The sequence below is a fragment of the Protopterus annectens genome, chromosome 17.part0 (assembly GCF_019279795.1).
Source record: "Protopterus annectens isolate FY-2018-M chromosome 17.part0, PAN1.0, whole genome shotgun sequence".
Lineage (NCBI taxonomy): Eukaryota > Metazoa > Chordata > Ceratodontiformes > Protopteridae > Protopterus > Protopterus annectens.
The window spans coordinates 347,674,019-347,697,713 of record NC_056751.1 but is presented as its reverse complement, the minus strand read 5'-3'; the positions used below and the strand labels follow the sequence as shown (position 1 = coordinate 347,697,713).

General features: G+C 39.6%; 1 protein-coding gene across 1 annotated transcript in view; it reads left to right on the top strand.

The window, feature by feature from the left end:
* Nucleotides 1–23,695, top strand: part of SAAL1 (serum amyloid A like 1) — a 579,650-nt gene that overhangs the window by 225,372 nt on the left and 330,583 nt on the right. Inside the window, exon 6 of the mRNA XM_044059076.1 lies at nucleotides 17,386–17,445. Coding sequence (XP_043915011.1) covers nucleotides 17,386–17,445 — 60 coding nt within the window. The remainder of the gene's footprint in view (nucleotides 1–17,385; nucleotides 17,446–23,695) is intronic.

The following is a 23,695-nucleotide window of genomic DNA, read 5'->3' as shown; positions in this document are numbered from 1 at the left end:
TATTATTGATCCTCGTTCAGTTATTACGACCCTCCCTCCTTCCCCCTCCTGTGGCTTCTAGTGGATCTCACCATCCGGTTCTTTTAGGTCATTTGACCAGAGGTAGCCTCGACCTTCTTTTGACTTGCAAACTCAATTTGAGGTAACAGGGAGAGGGGAATTCTGGGTAAGAGTTTTAGCTCAAGAGTTTGTAGATGACTTGAGCTTGGAAGATGGCCGGCTCGGTTCCGACCTCGGAACCGATACCCATACGTAATGACTGAACGAGGATCAACAGTACAGATGGAACATTATGGTAAGACATGACTTCTTTTTTTCACTGCTGTTTGCAACCCCCTTTAAAACCATTTAATGTTTTCATAGTCCCAGGATACATGTTTCCAGGTTCTCCTCTTCCCACTATCACATCTCCAGCATTCCTAGTTGGTACCAGGGAATGTTGCATTCACTTTTTGAGGGGGAGGACAGTATCTGTGCAAGCATCTCCAAGTGACTATCCTGAATTTCTTCTCTCTTAATGCCTGCATTATCTTTTCACAACTTTTCTTCCACATCTTGCTTAAGCAAGAAAGCCCTAGCTATAGTCTCTATTTCATCCATACCTTCTTGACCTCTTGCAATATGTTACAGTTTTCATTTATCACCCTAATCCCTCTCATCTCCCCAGTTCTTACCAGGCTAAACAACCTAAAAAAGGCTGGTACTTTCTACCACTCAACAGTCTTGTTTTTCTATGGTCTCATTACCTGCCTTAGTGTCATGCTTGCCACCTTGTCAGCATCTTTCAGAAAACGTTGATCCCATGCTTCATCCCATGTCCAAACTTGTTCCTCTACACTATTTGATGTTAGTATTTAAATTTAGTAGCCTTTTTTTTCTGTTTCCAAAAAAAAGTTCTATATGTGTGTGTCTAAAAGCTTACTATAATTGGGCACCAACACTGGGTCAAATTTGACTAGACCCTTCTTTTTTAAAAGCACTCCCTAAACTGATTCACATCATTTTATAACCATAAAGCCTTTTCTCATCAGGTTTCCAGGTCTCCTAATACGTATATTAAGTTGATCCACCTCCCAGCCTGTTTGCTATAGTTTCCCTCCAAATGACTCCGTATTCACTGTTCAGGCATCTGTGATACATTTTCATTTGTATTACTACTGCATATAACAGGGTATTCAAAATCCCCAGCTCTAAATTCTTTAGGTAATAGTAGTGCTTCCCAAGCTAGTCATGGATGTCTCCTTTCCCAAATAAAGTCTAACATCCTGTGCTTACAATTGTCTTTCTCCCTTCAGCAGTTGACAAACAGTGAAGGAATTGGGGAAGGGCAAACATCTGTATTGCCCTTAAGCTATGGTTCATGTCTGTGGCCACCTTATTGAAACAAACTTACCTTAGCTATGGCCACTGCAAGGGTTACAGATAATGAGCCCTCATCTGTATCCTTTAGGTAAATTCCTAGGTATTAACATTTATCTTGCCCGTACAGAAATGGGTATCTAGCCTGCCAGCCTTCCTGTGAGGTGTAGTTGACCACCACAGTTTGCATTTTAATTGTATTCATTTTATATTGTATGATATAAATTCAGTATGATTGTATGTGATTGTATTCCAGAATCATTTAAAAATGTACCCAGCTCCACTTGGTGCTGTAGTAACATTATCAATTTGTCATCCTCAAACAATGACAACTTTTGGTGCTTACCTCCACTCACACATAGCCCCTGATATTACAGTTCCTGATCAAAATAACCAAGACTCTAAATAATTCATGAATAACAGAGTTGATAACGGATGCCCTTTTCTTATACCCCTGTTCAACCTAACATGCATTGGAAATCTAGCTGCTGTTTTAACTTTGGCTGTAGATCAGATGTAGATCAGAAGATGGCTTGTATCAGATGTGTGAATTCTAAATAAAACCCCATCATTTTCATTACATTTAACAGAAATGCCTCTTCAACTCTATATCAAATGCTTTCTCTGCAGGCATCCGTAGTAATAGAAGTTTCTTTCCTTTGTTTTATCTTGGATTAACAGCAAAGATGAAACTATGTTATCAGATGGCTGGTGTTCTCCCACAAGCCGATACTGGACTTGCTGTATTAAGTCAAGTACAACTCCTATAAGTCTTTTTGCCTGTGATGTTGTGTAGACTTTATAGTCATGATTTAAAACCAAGATGAACCTATAGGAGGATGGCCATATTTGATATTTCCATTCCTTTGGTGCTACTGTTGTTATATCCTCTTGGCACAACTCAGGGATTACCTTTGTCTTTGTGATGGTATTAAACACTCCAGCTAGTGTTTAAGAAGAGCAGTACCCCCAGGCACCAGACCTCTGTTGGAAAACCATGAGAGCCAGGAGATTCTTTATATGCAATCCCTTTCAACATCTCTAGGTTAAAGGGCCTTGTCTGGTCTTGTGTAATACCCTCATCCAGGATAGGGTGTTGTACTTTGTCCAAAGATGCTTCAGCCCAGATGTCTGCTTCTTCATCTAGTAGCTCACTTATATGTAAAGTTTGATTGTAATACCTAAAAACCATTGGAATTCACTTGAATTTGATTTGATATTCCTCCCATATCCCTAGTTTGATTTATGAATCTACTGACTTTCTGCTGTCTCAGCCTAGTTGCTAATGCTCAGGTAGCCTTAAGTATATTAGCAAAATAAACATTTCTTATTTCTGGCTTCTGGAACTGAAGCTTCTTGTTTAAGAAACTTACCATCTCCTTCTTTAAGATTTCTAACTCACCTCTGTCTGCCTTTGACAGGCCTCTCCAAATGGTTTTGTAGCTAAGTTAGTCTGGCCTGTTTTCTCTAATATTTCCTCTTTCTGCTTCCTGTAGATCTCTGTAGTATTTTATCAGGTCTAAGTCCACAAATTTTCCTTAGTCTGCCTTTAGATTACTCTACCTTCTGTGCTTGAGTCACTGCTCCTTCCCCAGGCTTTCTGTTACTACTTCCTTGTACCATTTCGTAAGTCTCATACTTCTAATCATTTTCATAATGTATTAACACCTGTCTTCTTCACCATCTGAAACCTTAACCATAGTGGGATATGATCTGGGAGGACTAGTGGTCGTATACCATGCCCTTTTAGCATGTAATGGTGTTTCTGGCTGATGGATATTTTCTCTACATGGGACCATATTTGGGGCCTGTGCGAGTAAAAGGTGTAGATCATTTTGTTCCCCCCTCTTATTTTCATACCATGCTGCTTCTATTAATGCCATTTATATACAGAACCTAATAAAAAATCATTCACTAGATGTTACTTTTCATCCTTCTGGGACCTGAGTCAACATCCTCTGTTAATATTAAATTCCATTCCCCCATTAAAATTGTAACACCCTGCTTAAATATCATAATTTTTTATGATAATCCTCTTAGAACTGTGCCTTTTGTATGTGGTGGGACATACTGTGATCTTACCTTTAGAGCTTGCCACCCAGTACCCTCTGTGATCTTGGTGTTGGATCTCGGTCCCTCCAGTACTCCCTCAACACAGTAAAACAACCTTGCAGATCAACTAATGCTTCCTCAGTATGAATTTAACATCTTCTAGCTACCAGCAGGATAGCCCCTGTCCTCTATGCCCCATGGTGGCTCGCTGCTGTGCCAGCTTATAGCCATTAATTTCTGAACATTTCCTGTTCATTCACATGCATCTCTTACAACCCAACAAAATCTGCATCTTCCTGCTTTATAGCTACTAAGACCCTCTCCCGCCCTACTTTGCTGTGGAACTCATTTACATTCCGCAAGTACAGATATGAACTGCTCATGTTACCTAAGGGTTTGTTGGCACATTCTGTTTAACAGGTTTCAGTTTTGTTTCATGCCTACAGGCTCCTTCCCCTATTTAAATACCTATACATTCAGCAAAGGTGTCTGTCTGATTTCATTCACTTTTAATGTCCCACCTGAATGTCACTATAGTGTTACTTTCTTTCCTCTTCTTTTTAACAACATTTTTCAAACAGTATCTCCCAAAGTAAAGCCAAATTTGTAGCTATGCACAGTTCAATTATATATGCTGTCACAGAACTCCATTCAATGGTGGGGGCTTGAGCTTCATATTATTGCTAGCCTTTTGCTCACCTGTATCCTTTTATCATGTGGTTTCACATTGGCTCGGAGTAGGGGTGACAGATTCCACCTTCCATATTTTAATCAATCAGTGAATTTGCGCTGTCCCAGAACGTGGGTAACCACTCAGTACCACAAAAATTTACTTATATACTCCAACTTTATTAATACTAAATAAAATTAATGCAAAACTAACTTCAGCGTTTTTGACCTGCCACTAGGACTGCATCAGAATGATTATTAACACTTCCAATTGCACATTAATATACCCTTCTAGGCTACGCCATATCCTTTCAATTAACACCAACTGTGTGTTTAGTGTCAATAAAGTTGGAGTATATACGTTAATTTTTGTGATGCTGAGTGGTTACCCAGGTTCTAGCATAGTGAAAATGCATTGGTTGGTTTGAGTTTACATTTTTCCCACTCATTTCTGCTTGTTTTTGGGTGATTTTCTATATTTTAATGTTTTGCAGGATGTCACCTTATGCCAGTGCCAGATTTGTGCAGTACCTCTTACTTTACATCATGTATGCCTTATACTATTTTGGAATTGTAGTTTTCTTACTCAGTCCCCTTATTCTCCCATACTTGTACTTGATTTTACTAACTATGTCATGGACATCTGCACCCCTTTAACAATGTACAATTAAAGTTTAATTTTGGAACTTACTACATACTTTTAAGTAATTTGTCTTTAATAAACATATTGCAGAATTTTAATATGTTTTGAGTCCTTTATCTTCCAAGTAGTTTGTACTGATTGTTTGTTAAAGTCACAATCTACTCTTTTTGAGACACCATTTCCGAACAGTACTTATATACTTATTTTTATTTATCTTTTTGTTCACTGGCTTAGTCCCACAAGGCTAGTAACCTATTTTACAGGGGAGACCTTAGGTGGTCTTTATACTACTAGGGGAAGTTTGGCCAAGGCGTTGGAGTACTTGCCCTACTTTATTCGATAGGTGCCATGAGATGTTTTCCATCCGGCTGTGCTACCACCACCTCAAGCAAATGGGGCCTTGGTTTAATTTCTCATCTGAGGGATGGCACACTTAGGAGTGCAGCACTCACTTTGCTGCACTGTAGTGTCAGCAATCAGTTGATCTGTTGTGGGAATAGAACCCACAGCTTTCTGCACCAAAGGCAAGTGTATTACCTGTTGCACCACTGACACTGACTCTGACTGACTTTTGTTAACATTCATTCCCTTCTAATTCCTAATCTGTTATGACAGTCAACCAACACATTACTACTTCTTCAGCCTCCTGAGATGAATCGCTCATGATATAGATGCTTAATTTCATTCCACTACAGATTTAGGATTGTCCATGTTAGTTAACATCAACCCTACCTTCAGAGAGAGTGGAGTGAGTTGAAATACTTTTTCCTTCCTTGGTTTTATTGAATTGCTCTCACACACTCAGACCATGATATTGCCAATGTAACTATCAACTGAATACTCACCACGTACTGTCTTCTTCTTCCAGTTTACATAACGGAAATAACTGCATATTTGCATACAAGTATTATGTGCTTGTTTGGATATCATCATAGTTCAGTCCACCTTCATTTCTTGAAGAGGCAGATTTCAGATAACTTTCTAAAGAAAAACAAAAACCACCCACTTGTAAAAATAACCAAATTCACAGTTAATCAACCTCTGATAATTCATTCTTCATACTGTGATTACTGTTACCCGACTTATTCTTACACCACTCATTTCTTTCCTCCGCCCATTACATATAAGTTGTAATGCAGGCAGTTAGCCTTTCATCACCAAAGTGCATTTCTTTTTTTAACAGCAGATTGTATTCCTATAGCTTCTATTAATTTAGCCATTTTATTCAGCACTGTTCACTTTTTAAATGGGGAAATAGATATGCTTGTTGCTGCTGAGCTACTGGGACATACAGCTCTTCTTGCCTGACCGACTCAGGGTTTTGGTATGCTCACTATTCTGGTTGTTCTGTCTGGTTTCTTGTCCAGGTCTAATTGCCTTCTTTCCTTATTGTGTGTTTTTAGGCCATTGGAGGGAAAGGGGGATTAATTGTGTAGGACAGAGTAACAGAAATTTAATTTCCCTCTGCTTGCACAGCCTCACTGCTAATGCAAACTTCTGTGTCTTCTTCTTCACGGTAGTTGAGAGTTATGGTCGATAAAGATTCTATGATCTTTGTATTTTATATGATTTCCTGGTGGCCAGAGTGTAGGGAGGAGTTTCTCCTTAAGTGGCTATGACTGAGAAATCAGCAGTCTTTGTCCCTGTCATCTGCTCACTGGTGCCCACATTCATTGAGCTCTTTCCAGATTAATTTCCATTAAGGCCATTCAGTCAACAGGCTTGTCACATATTTCTTATAATCTCTGACTTTCTTCTGCTCCAAAATTCCAATCAGATATTCATGTAGCTTTGTCTCTTACTGTAAAAACTTCCTGTAGACATTTAATCTTACCTTTTGCCCTTGCTTTAAGATGTACACTGATTTCAGTAAGAGCCTGAAGAGTATCTGAATGTTCAGAGGTCAAGCTACCCCAATTTTTGTAGTTGTTTTCATGCTATTCTTTAGTGTAACAATATTTTTTGAAGGCCTCTGAATGTCATCTTTAGAAATGCTTCAGCCTTCTCTCTATCTGACCTGGTACTGTTTTCTCATTTTCTGAGACTGAGCTTTGTCTTTTCATGCTTTTCCTTTTTGTCATAAGAACTGTCAGCTTCACATTAATCTTGGATTTACTTTAACATACTAATGTTGTTAATACCTAGAAAACAAATTAGACCAACAAATTTAGACTGGACTGGGAAGGAAGACGATATATCAGTAACTCTGCAATAATAAGGAGTAATAAGGTTAGTCCCGAAGTATGTTACCAGATCTCAAAAATTACGTTCTTTAGGGTGGTAATGTCTAGTTAAGTATTTTTACACTCTAGCCAGGTTTGCCAGAATATTTCCCACAGTAAAATGAAGTTGTTGGTATTTATCACTGCCTGACAGACTTAGGTTCTTTTTTTTTGTATGTTTTGGGAATGCACCTTGTTAAATCCACTAAAACAAGACTTCTAGGAAGTATATGAAAGAATTGGTTCAGATAAGAATAAAGTTTATTTATTTATTTAACATTTACTGTTACTGCATCTTCTAATGTAGACACCAGGGTAAAGATAGGCGAGCATTCATAAAATCAGCCTATGCCCCACAGCAGAATTGGTATGGTGAGGAAAATATATATTCAGGCAGCAGATGCAGGACATATTAGATAAAGCAAGATAACATGAGTTGGTTTTGATAATGGGGACCTGAGTGCTGATAGTGGAACAGAGGAACAAAATATGAGGACTGCCGGGGTCAACGTGGATGGAGCAAGAAGAATAAAGGAAAGGCTATTCTAGACATTTGTCTGGCAAATTACTTGATGATAGCCAACACATGGTTTCAGCAAGAGAGACAGTCACAAGATCGCATGCAAGAGAGGCTAACATGCAGCTCGGGTGGACTTCCTCTTAGTATGGAAAGGGCATTGGGTTATAATCAAAGATTGCAAAGTCATTCCCAGTGGCCTACAGCTTAAACAACTGGCAGCCATAATCAGTTGCAAGCAGTGGTCAGAGAAGCTCTAATGTAAATATAGACTAGGTTGAAAACCTGGAAGTTGACTAGGTTGAAAGCACATGAATTCAAGGAAGTACTGAGGGCCCTAGCTTATCAGGAAGAAGAGTGTACAGGTGGAGTCAAAGAAGGGTGGCAGCATCTCAAAATAGCACGTATGACAGTTTAAAGAACAGATATGCAGCTGAGCCAGGTATGAAAATAAGGTACATAAGGAAAGCTGGTGGTGGAATGCAGAAGTGCAGGAAGTTATAAAAAAAGGTCTACAGGAAAAGTGGAAGATAGAAAAGATAGACCAGGCTAAGAATGAATACTGGTTAGCTAACAAAGAAGTTAAGAGAGCAATTGCAATAGCAAAGGACTTGGCATCAGAAACACTCTACCATCTTCTAGAAAGTGACTCACCAGATGGCACAAAGAAACTCAAAGAGGATGTAAGGCCTAGATGGAAAGTTAAAGAAGCTAATTATCACATACGATTTATAATGGGTGCCAACAACAACCGGCTCAGCAGTCCGCAGAACATCAAAGGCAGATAGAAGAAGTACTTCCAGCAACTTCTGAATTAATAAAACCTCACAGAAGCCGTACTGCTCCATACACAGCATATGATGAAAGAGGAAAAAGAGCCCACCATAGAAGTAAGAACAGCACTAAAGAAAATTCAATGAAAGCAGTAGGCTCAGATGAGCTCACAGCTCCTGAGGATACCCATAACAGTATGGAGGGAAAGATGTATCCCAGATGACTGGAGAATAAGAATTTTGTGGCCAGTGTACAGGAACAAAGGGAGCATTCACAACTGTGGGTTGTATAGCGGTATCAAACTCCTGTCACACTGAATGAACTTGCTGGAGAGGGTGATTGCTAAATGAATATGCAGAGTGTAAGATAGGAGATGAGCAGTTCAGATTCGGATTAGGATGTAGCATAACTGAACTGATATTGACAGTGAGATGGGAAGTGAAGAAGAAGCTACAGAAGAGGAAAGCATCCAAGTGGGCATTACTAGACTTAGTGAAAGCATCTGACAAGGTTCTATGAGAGATGATTTTGGAAGTCCTGAAATGGTTTATAGTCCCAGAAACATTGGTAGAATTAGAATAGGCTCTGTACAATGACCTATTGGCACAAGTACAAACAGTGTTTAGACTTGAAGAGGACATCTTCGTGGGAGTGCATCAAGGTTCATCTTTGAGCCCACTGTTATTGATAGTGGTGATGGACTACATTAGCAAATGAGCTGAAGGGGACAGATCCACAAAGATTGCAGACAGTGGCATTATAAGTAGCTTTTGAACAGAAACTACAATAAACAATAGGGGAAATGAATGGAATGCAAGACTGCAGGCATGTGGGATGAAACTGAGTACAGACAAGGTAGTCATCATGGCAACAAAGAGGGAAATTGGGGTAAGGTGAAAACTGAGACAGCAAGGAATAGTGGAACAGGTTAACAGCTTCAATTAAATGAAAGGGTTGGTTGAGGAAAAGGGAAGTCTGAATGAGGAGGTGACAGGTATAATTGGAGGAGCTGCAGCTAGCTGGCACAGTGTTAGGGATAGTGTTGAATCAGAGGGTTGCAGTCAGTTGGCACAGAGTGTCAAGGGCATAGTGTAGCTTTCTTGTCAGTACATGAATAAACGAGTCTTTGTGGACTCTGTTTAAGCAGCTTTATTCTGTGCAAACACATTACTATAAAGCTTATTTGACTATGACTAAGTAACATATACAAACTAACTGCTGTGATCATACATGCTTACACACCAGCTGCTGCTTCAAAACGGCACTAGGGATTGCACGTGTCTGGAATTTATATGTGCAAGCACAGCCTCACATGCTTTTTAAAGACAATACACGCTACACTCTGATCTACATCCTCCCTCTTTGAAAAATAGATCATGCAATTTGTCATGAGATATTTAGCATGCAGAAATCACAAATAATCTAGAGACATGCATTGTACAATACTAAGTACACGTGTATATACATTCAAGTCCACGTTACTCTGTATTTCACACTAGGCTTAGAAACTAGTCCATGTAGTGTGACATAAAATTGCAAATTAGTTTTAGCAACTGGAACAGTCTCTGCAAAATGGTTGACCTGTGGAATGTTTGAATTACTGTCTGGAACAGAATCAGACTTTTGAACACATACTGCTCTGGAAACAACATCTGACTCAGCCGTTGATTTAGAGTCTGCATCACAGATGCAGTGTTGTGATTGCAATGGTAATGATTCTGGTACAGGAAGACAATGTCTGCGATTCCTCCTTTACTCTACAACCACGGAACTTATCCAATAAGATCTCGGCTCAGCACAGGTGCCTGTCATCTGTCCTATTCAAGCAAAACATTTTGTTGTCTGGATTCGTACTGTCTCTCCTTTCCTCAACAAACGAAGTAATCTGCTCGATCTGTCATAACTAGACTTCTGGATGTCACGCTTCTTCAACAATTGAGCCCTGATGGTTTTGTTCTTAGAGTTAGGCTTCCAAAAACTTGATGAAACTGGTAGCATAGTTCTAGTTTGTCTGGAAAATAATCTTTGAGCAGGTGAGCCAAGAATATCATCACGAGGTATGTTTCTGAGATTAAGTAAACTCAAGAACACATCGGTATTGTCATGCTTTGGCTTCTCAAGTAATTGCTTTGCACTCTATACTGCACGTTCAGCTAGACCATTGGGTTGAGGATATTCAGGACTACTAGTGACATGTACAAAGTCCTATTCTCTCGCAAATTTCTGAAATAACTGGCTAGTAAATTGAGTACCATTGTCAGAATAAAGTTTGTGAGGACTACCATGAACTGAAAAATGATGTTTAAGCTTAGTGGTAACAGCTGTTGAGGTTAAGTTTGGTAGCAGATCAATCTCAAACCAGTTCAAGTAAGAGTGTACCAAAACCAAGTAGTGTTGATTGTTCCATTCAAAGATGTCAGTTGCAACAGTAGACCAAGGTAGTTCAGGTACTGGATTTAACTGAAGTGGTTCCTTTTGCAAATGTGCTCTGGTACTATTACATATTGAACAAGAAGAAGGAACACTATCAACGTCTTTTGATAAAGAAGGCCAAAATACTAGTTCTTTAGCCCTTCTCTTAGTGGATAATAAACCTGAGTGACCACGATGCAAAATCTGAATATATTTATGCTGTAATGAAGCGGGAACAACAATTTTAGAACCTTTGAAAATAATACCATCTTCACTTCATCTCTGTAGAGAAAATATGGTTGCACCTCAGGTGATACACTAGATTGTTTTGATGACCATCCAGCATTGATATAGTGATTGAGCTTTTGTGAAATTTGTTCATAGTGTGATCTCTCAACTCAAGTCTAGTGGTGTAAAAATTACGCACTGACTTTACATCAAAGTCAAAATTTTTAGCATCACGCAGTTCTGTTGTACTTCTAGGTGATCGGGTGATCTGGATAAAGTATCAGCCAGATAAAGCAATTTACTTTTAGTATAGACCATTTTGAAATTTTACTTTTGCAGTCTGAACATCATTCTTTGTAATATCGCTTTAGCAGAATGCATAGGTTTCTTTAGAGCGGTAACTGTAAAATCCAGAAAGCACAACAGACTCAAAAGCTATAGAAGATGAAATATTCAATGTAAAAACACACTAAATAACCATTCAGATCTGATCTCATGAAGTCTGCTTGAGAGATGAAAGCTCTTATTGAATGGTTATTTAGTGTGTTTTTACATTAAATATTTAATCTTCTACGGCTTTTGAGTCCGTCATGCTTTTTGGATTTTACAATTACTATTGTGAGCCACTACTCAGATTTTTTCTTTAGAAAAGTAACTAGAGGCTGATGACAAGTTTCAATTTGAATAGTTTGACCATAAATATAATCGTGAAACTTGGAACATGCAAAAACTATTGGTAGAAGCTCTTTCTCAATTTGAGCATAATGCATCTCAGTTTGAGGAAATGTCCTACATGCATAGGCTACTGGTCTGCCCTTTTGTAGAATAACTGCACCAAGACCAAAATTACAAGCATCACAGGATAGGACAACTGGCTTAGTGACATTATAGTACCTTAACGTGGGGGGACGCAATATTCTGCCTAAGGTCATCAAACACCTTCTGATGATGTAACCATGACCATACAACACTGTTTTGTGTTAGCTCTCTTAACGGTGCTGTCATCTCACTGAAATGTGGTATAAACTTGCTCAAATAGTTGACCATGCTCAGAAAATGCTGTAAACTCTGCACATTATCTGGTGCTGATATCTCTAAAATAGCTGTTTGGTTGGTTGGGTCAGGTTTTCAGCCTGTACTTGTAAACAAATCTCCTACGTAGGTTACTTCTGGAAGTCTGAATTTACATTTCAGAGGATTGAGCTTCAAATTTACTTCACATGCTCTATCTAGAACTTTTTTGAGGTTTCTGTCATGCTCTGCTTCACCATTGCCTCCAACTAGTAGATTGTCTACTATTATGGCACAAGGATAACCTGATAAAATTTGTTCCATTGCATGCTAAAAAACTTCACTTGCAGAATTTATTCCAAATGGCATCCTTAGAAATCTGTAGCTGCCAAACAGGGTACTAAAAGTAGTTAGAAATGAGGATTTGTGATCAAGCATCATTTGCCAAAATGAACTCTTTGCATCCAAAACAGAAAATACAGTGGTATTTGGTATTATAGCTGCAACTTCCTCAACTGTGTGCATTGGATGATATGGCCACTTTAATGCTTTGTTCAAATATCTAGGGTCAATGCATATTCTGATTTCATCTGAGCCTTTCTTGTGAGTGGCTCCCATGGACAGCACCCATGCAGTTGGTTCTGTAAATGGACAAATGACACCTTGCTGCACCATCTTATCCAACTGAGCTTTGACTTTATCTTGCATAGCTATTGGACTTCTTCTTGCTGGTCTGACCACTGGAGTGACCTTGAGGTCTAATTTCATAGAATACACAACTGGGAAGCTTGCCCAACTTGTAATCAAAAAACATCAACATACTCTGAGAAAATGGCTTCTGCAAAACTTGAACTTGGAACTGCACTCACATGATGAACTTCTTTAGCAAAAGAAAGCAGATTCATTCTCAAACTATCTTTGAGACCTAGTAAAGATTGCACTGGTCATCGGACTGGTTACCTGTTACAAAATTGAAGTTATGGAACTTCGAATACCATATGGTCGACACCATATGATCAAAGTTCCGTAACTTTGAAATTAAAAAAAATAAAAACAAAATGAACCCTGATGGGTTAAAGTAGGTGGGCAAGCCCCCCTGCACCCCCCGCTACTTAAATATACCAATTCTGAGATTGCACTTTAATGAACTATGGTGCAGAAAGAGAAGATTTCCCTTTCCTACACTGTAGCACAATCTCAGAGTTGGTAAATTTAAGTAGCAGGGGGTGTGGGGGTGCAGGGGGGCTTGGCCCCCTGCCTACACCCTTTACTTTTTCTTTTTTTTTTTTTTTTTTTTTTAATGTTTATTTTTAAGAATTCGAATTTTCATTTGTTCGATCATTAAAGGTCGACCTTTAGTGATTAGAACAATTGAAAAAAATTCCAATAGGAACCCCATCGGACTAGATAGAAAAATAAGTTGTAACAGTTCTCAGTCAAATAACATGGAAGTATTACTGACCCTTCGGTTTGAATTTCTTCACCTCCATACCCAACAAGTATCGCACTGCTGATTGCACTGAGTTGTTCGTTGGTTCTCACTTTTGCAAATGTATATGCTGATGTAACATTGCACTTTGATCCAGTGTCTGTTTTGAGCTCTGTGGATTTCTCATTGATTGGAACTGCGCAAAACACTTCACTTCTTGTTAATAAATTTACTGCATAAGCTCTTTCTCCCAGTATTGATACACCATCTATGTAGAAAGCTGATTGTTTTGGCTCTACTTCATCAACTTGTTTTCTTGTATGGCCTTTCTTTACAACTGTGTGTGGCTTACTTGATTTGCAAAACTTTTGAAAGTGGTTCCATTTCTTATGGCACTGCTGACCAAATACTAAACATTTCTCTCTTTTAGACCCATGGTTTGCACCACAATTTCGACAGTTAATGATAAAGCTAGACTTTGGTTTTGCTGACTCACACTTGATGGCACTGAGATGGAGGTGGATCTTACACTTCTCCTAGAACTTTCTGGAAAACTTGGCACCTTCTTTGGAATTCCTATGGTTGCTCTTTGCTTAGGCCTGTTTCTGCTTGCCACATGTTGCATACTGTCTACGTTTGCTCTGGAGCTTACTGAAACCTTGCTTTTGTCACTTGTAAGCATGTTCATGTGCCTTTCTGTCACCTCATGGATCTGACAAATCTCTATTGCTTTGCTTAATGTCAAATCACTGTCATGAAGCAAATCTTCCTCACTGCAGCACACACACACACACACACACACACACACACACACACACATATATGTGCGTAAGTAATTGGCATGAGCACTCAGTTGGCATGAGCACTCAGTTTGGCTAATATTCTTCTGCTTTATATCTGCACTTTATTTCTTTGTGCTTATCGGTATTGTGCGAATGAATAACCACGTAGTGTTTTCAGTTAACTGGACTTTGTGAAATAAACCTGTCGGGCTTGTCGATGCTTTACCTTTTCAACTTTCTTAATGCTTCATTGTGCTTTATGAAATAGATTTTTAAGTTTCTCAATGCTTTATTGTACTTTGCAAAATACCTTTTAGCTTTTTCGATGCTTTACAAAACTCAGAGGAATAGCTTTTCAACTTATTTACTACTTTACGGAGCTTAACGGAATACTTTCTCGAACCTTGTGATGCTTTTATGAAATTTTTGATAAGTAATGGCAGAAATGGTAAAATCATCGGCTTTTGGAATTGGTAAAGGCTAAAATGCTAAAGTAGTTGCTTGGAAATTTATCGATAAAGACAGACATGAAACAGTCATGCATTATCACTTACTAAAGTTATCGCTTTAAGAAACATTCAAGAACTTTGCAGTGCAACTGAGCAATTCATGAGCACTGTAATACTCTTATGATCTTTTGTAAGAAACACCTTTCTTTAATACAAGAAACTTGTTAAGCAATTGCTCATTGTGAATAATCAGATTTTGGTTGCCCAAATTCAATGTCTTTTGAGTTATGTGCACTTTGTAAATGACTAGCTGCAATACACTGAAATGTTCCCAGAATGGCGGCACCTTGCCAGGCAACTCTGTAGTACGAGCAGCAAGCTTTAATGGCAGCACTTTGTGAACAGCCACATCCAGCACAAGAACTTTTCTTCAAACAGCCATGCTTCAATTGAATTACATGAGATAGTTGTACTTTACACACGGTGAACTCTCTGAAATACATGCACAGAAATAAGCACACACTGTAAGGACTTTACACACACTGAGATACTTTGAATGACTTTAATTCATTTTTTGATACTAAACAAAGTCGTAGTTATGCCCAAACACAGCACTTTGCCCAACATAGCAGTCGCCTTGCTTTATTTTTTCAATTTACTGTGCTCCTTTTCTTTTCTTCTTCTTATTCTTTGTCCTCTTTTACACCCATTTCCATGTTTATGCTCAGTGTACTTTCTTTGTGCTCGTTTTACTCTAAACATGCCCAATTATGCCTTAAACACACTCTTTCTGCCTTAAACATGCTCATTTTGTAGTTTAACATGCTCATTTTATCTTTAACATGCTTGTTTCCTACTTTAAACATTTGTTTCATCAAACAATTTTATCTAAAACATTTTCTTTAGTTAGCAAACTTTTTGAGCTTTCTGCTTGCCTGATAATGCAGTTTATGTCCTTGTAATGCCTTTTCTTGCTCTTTGCATCGAGTAAATAATTTGTGTTGCTTTTCATTACCTTTAATTCCTTCTGGTTATGTTCGCACCGTTTTCTCTTGGTTTTACTTTCGCTGTCACCTTTGCATCTCATGGCTCCAAATTTTTGTTCTTTTCATCCGGGTTCTGACACCATGTCACTTTCATGACACGAATAAACGAGTCTTCGTGGGTTCTGTTTAAGCAGCTTTATTCTTTACAAACTCATTACTGTAAATCTTATTTGACTATGACTAAGTAACTTATATACAAACTAACTGCTGTGATAATACATGCTTACACACTGGCTGCTTCTTTAAAATGTTACTAGGGATTGCACGTGTTTGGAATTTATATGTGCATGCACAGCCTTGCATGCTTTTTAAAGACATAGCACACACACGCTACGCTCTGATCTACACAGAGTGTCCCATTATAATGCTAAAGAAACTGAAAGAAAAGTTGTACAAAACAGTGATGCAACCAATACTTCTGTATGGTAAAGAAACATGGCCAATGAAGGCAGAGCAATTGCGAAAACTAGAGGTGTTGGGAGATGAAGTGCTAGAGATATGTGGTAGGATGCACAATGTAGGACATTCAAAGAAATAATGACATCAGAGCAAAAGCCAAAGTAGCACCAATTGCAAAGATAACAAAGTGCAGTGGTACAGGAACATGCAGGAAGGCAGGAAAGCAGAAGACAATTTGGTGAAGAAGATTTGTGAAAGACAAGAAGTAGGCAAGAGTCAACAAGCAAAGAGTGGGGAAAGACTGAATGACAGAAGACCTGCTACAGTCAAATATGATTGTTGAAGAAGGTATCAAAAGAGATGGCGACAACTGATACAACACCCCGACTCCATGTAGAAAATGGGGAAAATGAGGCTGAAGATCATTAAGCAGAACTGACGTAATGTTAGCTCTTACAATGTTTACTACGAAAAGCTCATTTGCTAGAAAATGGAAACATGTGGTCTGTCCTTCAGATGATTTATGTAAAATCTGATGTCCAATATATAAGGTCTATAGTTGTCTTCACAGAATTTAAGCCTGTAAGAGTAGATTTAGCAAAATGGACACCCTAGAGTTTGAATATGACATTGTAGTAAAATATTGATTGTCTTGATCTAATGCTGTCAGGTTTCCACATATTTGGCAGTTTAATGTAATTAATATGTTTATGAAATGTGTTTGGGTTTGGTAACTGTTTTTTTTACATGCATTATAATTTATTGAAAATGTCTGGCAGATGAAATTTTCGAATGACGATCTGACATGCTGAAAGTGGTTGTTCAAATGTATCCCTATATTTGTTTTTTATACAACTGTATGAGATGTTTTGTGCTCCTTGTAAATAAAGTGGTTGTTTAAGAAATAAAAAAATAAACATGATAGTAGCACAGTGTTTCTTTTTTGTGGCAGGGAGTAAATAGGATCAGGGAACCTTGGTGTATATATCTGAAATTATTTTTGTACTTAAGGGGGAACTTATCAGACTGGTTGGTTCAGCTTTTCGTGTGTTGTTATATTTTGCTTCCCTGGATTAAATCAATGTTATTTTTTTTAGAAATATAAGAAATACACAGTTTAAGCGAAGGTTAATACATTGTGGTTGTCCTGTCCACTGAGCCGTATTGTACTGAAATTTGTGACAATGAATAAGGTGATGTGTATCAAAATGAATGAATGAATAAATAAATAAATTAATTAATTAATGAAGGAATGATTCATACCAGTCATAGCATGGCTATCATGGCTTTTTATCAGAGTGGTAAAGATTCATTGTTGGATGAGGATTTTAAAAGAACCAAGGAAAGCATTATGATGAAAATGACTTTCTTATTTTTATATTGCCTTTTTTAGGGAGGTGCTGCTTCTACTTTTGGGAGACTCTGATTCTCAAACAATTCTTGAAACGTGCAGGTATGTAGCTTAGTAAAAGTTAACCTTTCTTTTCTGCAGTTACTTAAATGAAGTAGAAAATGTGTTGATTAGCTTGGGTTATATTTTCAAACAAATATATTTCCCTAACAAATAATTCTTTTGTCTCCTCTACAAACCCTTAATAGTGCCCTTTTCAATTCTGGCATAGGGAGGGTGTTATAAGTGACTGGGATTGTTGCTATTATTTAGCTTTTCTTTGTGGCCGCCCTCTTTAACCCCTCTGGGACATCACTCCCCCACAGCCTGTTGAGTGCATGTACTTCAAAACACCCATACAGAATGAATGCAAATCCTGCCATGTAATGTGATCATTTTGCAATGTTCCCAACCATCCTGGGCTTGAAGGGGTGAATGCAGTGGTAGCTAATCCTTTCCCTAGGGGAGGTATGCAGGCCTGCAGCAGCAAGTTTCTCTTCCACCCCTGCTTGGTGTTTTGCACCAAGATGTTGGTGGAAGTTGAAGAGATCACATTTGTTTTCTTGAGTCTGACAAGAGGTAATGAGGCAGGGACATTGAAGGGATGTTGCATCTTTAGCTATGGATGAAGAACCTAGCACCATTGGGAATTTAAATTATATTTTGTAAAGGCTGTAACTTGTATCATTTGAGCTAGAATTATGAACTGGCTGTTCTGCTTTTCTTTGAAGACCCTTTTCCTGGTAGATGTCACTTCACCAAGAAAGATTTGATTTACAGCCTCTCATTTAAGGAGTTTTGCATAGTGTCCTAAAGGAGTTAGAAGGATAAGGTTCTAGTTCAGCACCTGCCACCATTCAAGTTAATTCAATCTGTTCATCTTGCTGTATTTTTGCGAGGCTCTGGCATTACAGAAGGAACCCCTTCCATACTCTTCACATCCCTCAGCTTGCAATACTACTGTTTCAAGAGTTAAACACTTCAGGGTACTCTTTGTTTCCTTTATATTAAGCAGATAAGATCATCTATCACCCAGTCAGTGTTCTTTATCTTGACTGTTTAACTGAATTACTTTCTGTTGCCGGGAGGTGGAAAAATGCCTCACAATTAGAGCACAATGATTACTAGAAGAGTGTATATCTTGTGGATGTTTCATTAAAGGTTTCATTTGATGCTATCTGTGCAGCTGCTATGTATTCAGTCCATGTTTACCATGTACTGCAGTAAAGTTGTGGCCTGTAGAAGTCATGTGCACTTTGAGTTGGGCTGTAGCAAATTTTGGCATAGGTCCTACTTTTCATCATTTTTCTTATGTCCCTCATTCTATTTACTTTTGATGTAAGGGCAGTATGTTTTATTCTGTTTGATCTTTCTGTTATGTATTACTGGTTACAAGAACCCTCTCAAATTAAGAAATTGTGTCTGTGCAAGAACTCTGAGTATTTTGCGGTACGTAGAGTTTCTGACGTAATTTCCTCTCTGAGATTGCTTTTCTTGGCGTTATTGTTGCCTCTAATTGGTTAGGAGGCTCTTTTTCTCCTTTTCTATCATTAAGGTTTTTCTTCAAAGGAAGACTTAGAAAGTGTATAGAGAACCAGAATTTATGCGACACAGTTAGAAGGACAGTTCATTTCTTGAAGAGTAATGATGTAGATTGTTGGCATTAGTTATATATGTATTACATTCTTTAAATGTTTCTTTTCAATCTGCTATATTATTACACTTCAAATATAACTGTATTTATTGTCTTAAATGTGAGGACCAGCATGATGGCATAGAGAAAACATTCCATTCTGTGATGTCACTGGCCCAGGTTCAGCTGCTATGTTGAGTGCCAGAGGAACACCCATGGAGTTTAGATCCAGCCTTTCTTGTGGTACTAAGACATGATTTACTGACCCCGGATGCTGAGATAAGTTCTAGTTAACAGAATCCCAATTGCCACCATACTACAGGACTGGGAGGACTTTTACCCTACCTGCATCTCCCCTTCTCTTCTGCATGCAAAGTATTTATGTTAGGTGATAACAGTTTGACAGTATGAGAACATGCTTCATATTAGCATCATATAGTATATGTCTGAATGTTAGTCCTTATAGTCGTTCTCATTCTGTCTGAGATTTCTACCAGTCTCATCAAAAAGTAGTTAGGAATGGAGAAAATTCCATTCTTCCCCTAGAGAAAGAAGGGCTGGCCTCCAGCTAGTTAATGCTACCTGTAGCTGGTCTTATTTCACCTAGGTTACTTGTTGAATCCAGGTCTTTGCAGTATTGTGAATTCTTGCACCACCTGGTACTCCCTGTTGTATAGCTCATTGCACATGTTATGCTGACAGTAAGTATTCTCTTCAAGGAGTTGTCAGAGTCTATGCTGCAAAAGCCAAGGCTGCTAGAACTTCCCTTTTCAAGGGAATGTCTTCTCCCCTTTGCAAAGCAGCTGTTTGATGCAATTTCAGATTATATTTTATTTATTTAACATTTGTTGACCAGGAAAGTCCGACTAGGACAGAGCCTATTTTCAGCAGAGGCTCGGGGAGAAATGCTCCAGATGCATGTCTTTGGAATGTGGGAGGAAACCGGAATACCTGGAGAAAACCCATGTTAATGCAGGGAAGACATACAGACTCCGCACAGAAGGCACCCCAGCCGAGAATCGAACCGGAGAGCCTGTTGCTATGAGGCAACGACGTTAACTGCTGCACCACTGCGCCGCCCCACATCTAAGAACTATGACAAGTTAGATTTGATGTGCAAGGCCAGGCGAAGCTTTGCAACAACACTTACTGAAGGCATCCTGGCGGGCTGCTCCATTCAGCTTCTAGATACACAGCTTCATAATCTGCCGTCTTAGATGCCGTAAGGAACAGGAAATGACACCATTATAATAACATGTGCGATGCATTTATTTATATAACAGAATATGATTGAATTGCCCCCATCTTCATAGTGGATTATCTTTACATCTATATGAATTATTTGTTTAGTCCTTTTAGTCCTATTGGTATATTTGGAGAGAATCAAATAAATGGAAATACTTAAGGCTTTGTTAGGTGTGTGTTTCACTATGAAGATAGTATGGTGGATTAAACTTTTACCAGGAAAAGGTTCTGATTCCAAGAGAAAGTACAGTTGTGTACTCTTACCATAAATGTAGATGTTCGAGTGTGTTCACTGTTGCAGTCATGACTGTAGGGTTCTCCTGCCAGCAGCAGCCCCCGATCGGCCAGCGTCCCAAAGTCTGGATCGGGCGTCAGCTGAGGTCACTTTTATCCTGACATCAATGCGCCAGAAGGTATAAAGACCTCAGCTGATGCCATTTCCCCAGTTTTTCTTGCCCCAGATGTCAGGTGCCCAGAAAGAAAATGCTAAAAAAGAAACCATGCCCAAAACCTCATCAGCCAAAATACCTCATAACAGATAGTACTCAAAGAAAAAACAAAATAGGGGGGTAGGAGGGAGGGTAACCCAGACTGCAACAGTGAACACACTCGAACATCTACATTTATGGTAAGAGTACACAACTGTACTATGTCCTTCGTGGTTCACTGTTGCAGTCATGACTGTAGGGTTGAGTCCCAAAGCTAAGAAAGGGTGGCTGGAGAAGAAACGGAGGGAGCGGTCACAAAACCTTGCAAAACCGGCCCTGGATTTAGAATAGAGAGGGAGGTTGTAATGCTTAGAAAAAGTATGTACAGAACTCCAAGCAGCAACCTCCAAAATATCCTTGGTAGGAACCCCACAAAGAAAAGCTGCTGAAGTAGCAGTAGCCCAGGTAGAATGAGTCCTAACATTAACAGGAACTGGATTGCTGCCACTCCCACAAGAGGGGAAAACATACTGGACCTGATCATCACCAACATGGGGACTCTATGCTCCAGACCAGAAGTGTATCCCTCACTGGTAAGATCAGACCATAAACTAATCTCACTAGATATTCACATCCCGACCCCAGCCCCTGTCCAGAAAACCGCAGTGAAAAACTTCTTTAAAGCAAATTTCACACTCCTCAAAACTGAGGTGGAATCCTTCAAAGCCCCCGGGTCTGTGGGAAATACAGCCCAGACCACAGAATCCTTTATAAACGCATTCTATGAACACCTTCAGGAATGCATGGATCATGCAATCCCAAATAAAACCAAGACCCAATCCTCCAAAGTTAGGCGTCCTGTCTGGTGGATCCCAGCCATAAACAAACTATACAATAAAAGGAGGAAACTACTACATGATAGAGCAAAATCCCAAAAAGGGAAGGCATCTCTGAACAGTATTAGCAAAAAACTACGGGCACTCATAAAATCGTCTAAGGCCAGCTTCGAGAGAAAAATTGCACAGGACACTAAGGATAATCACAAGGCTTTCTTTAGTTATGTTAGGAACCTGAGTGGGAATTCCCAGATATGCTCAGAATTGGTCCAAAATGACAAAAAATACACCGAACCCACAGACATTGCCAACATCCTAGCTGACAGGTTCAGCGCAATCTTCTCCCCCCCTTCCAAACCAAAAGGGCAAATATCTATCCCAGCGGAGTGCTGCCCCCCTGACATCTCAGATGCTCAGGTAAGAGCCGCCCTCTCCAAAGCAAAAAACACAGCATCAATGGGACCAGACGGTGTCCCAGGCTGCATCCTGCATGAACTCCAAGAAGAACTAAACCCAAACATAAAACTACTGTTCAATCTCAGCCTTACTACAGGATATGTGCCCAAAGAGTGGCGTACAGCAACAGTGGTCCCTCTCCACAAAGGTGGTGCCTCAACGGATCCTGGAAACTATCGCCCCATAAGCTTGACTAGCTTGGTCTGCAAAGCTATGGAAAGGATCATCATGGACCTCATAAATAAAGATATTGGGGACCTACAGACACTGGATCCTACCCAGTTCAGCTTTGTTAAGGGCAGATCCTGCCTCTTAAACCTGGTTGATTTCTTTGAAACAGTCACCAAGGCCATTGACGAGGGGAAGGTGGTCCACACAGCCTACCTGGACCTTGCAAAAGCCTTCGATACAATACCCCACTCGGGCATTATAGATAAGCTCACCAGCTTAAATATAAACCCCTATGTCACTAGATGGGTTGCAAACTGGCTCAAGGACAGAACCCACATGGTTAGAATTGCTGGAGCCATGTCAGACTCCAAACCAGATACAAGTGGCGTCCCACAGGGCTCAGTCCTGGGACCTCTCTTGTTCGGTATATATTTCTCGGAGGTACAGGCTAACACGGAAGGACTGTGGCTGACCAAGTTCGCAGATGACTGCAAACTGGACGCCATAATAGACTCTCCAGCCGACACAAGCATCCTACAAAAGGGCCTCATAGAAACAGACAACTGGTGCCAGAGCCATGGCCTCAAGCTAAACGCCAAAAAAGTGTATAGTCATCCCCTTTGGCAAAAACAAAGTGCCCACAAATTACCACATAGGTGGTAATCCATTAAGTACGGAAGAAGTAATTAGGGACCTGGGGACCCAAGTTGATACCAATCTCTCATGTGACAACCATGTGGCCAAAGTGGTTAGAAAAACATCTTATATAGCCCACCTAATCATGATGGGATTCACATCTAGATCAGGGGAGGTCATCGTGCCTCTTTACTCATCCCTCATCAGGCCCATAATTGAGTACAATGCCCCTTTTGGGATGTACCGTACCAGACACCTGCAGCAACTGGAAAGACCCCAAAAGTACCTCACCAAGAGGATCAAAGGGCTCAAACAGATGCCATATGCTGCCCGGTTAAAGAAACTCCAGCTCTACTGAGTGGCATACCGCCTGCTCAGAGGCAATCTGTGCCTGACGTATAAAGCCATGTCTAACCCGGAATTAATGGACATGCTGCACCTCAGAAAATTCAAATCCCATCGAGCTACGCGCTCGAGAGACTTGAACCTCAGCACTGAAATAAATAGGACATGCTGGAGGGACAGATTCACAACCCAGAGGCTCCCTTCACTCTGGAATAAAATCCCAGTCCAGGTTAGGCAGAGTCCCTCATTGACTCTCTTCAAGAGAAGTCTTGATGAGTGGATGGGAGATAGTAGGTTTACCCCGGGTATCACTTCTGTGTCACTGTTAGACAGAGGCACAGTATACTAACCTCGAAAAAGGGCATAGCAAAATTAATTTAAAATGGGTGGCGAAAGCCAAACACACTCTGGCTAGGCTTATAAATGCCCTAGGGCAGATAGCCTAGTATGAACCTATGAACCTATAAGAGTAACAGAACTTGATGCAATGGGCAATCCACTTGGAAAGAGTTTGCTTAGTGATTGCTTTCCCTTGAACAGTAGGAGCATAAGCGACAAACAAC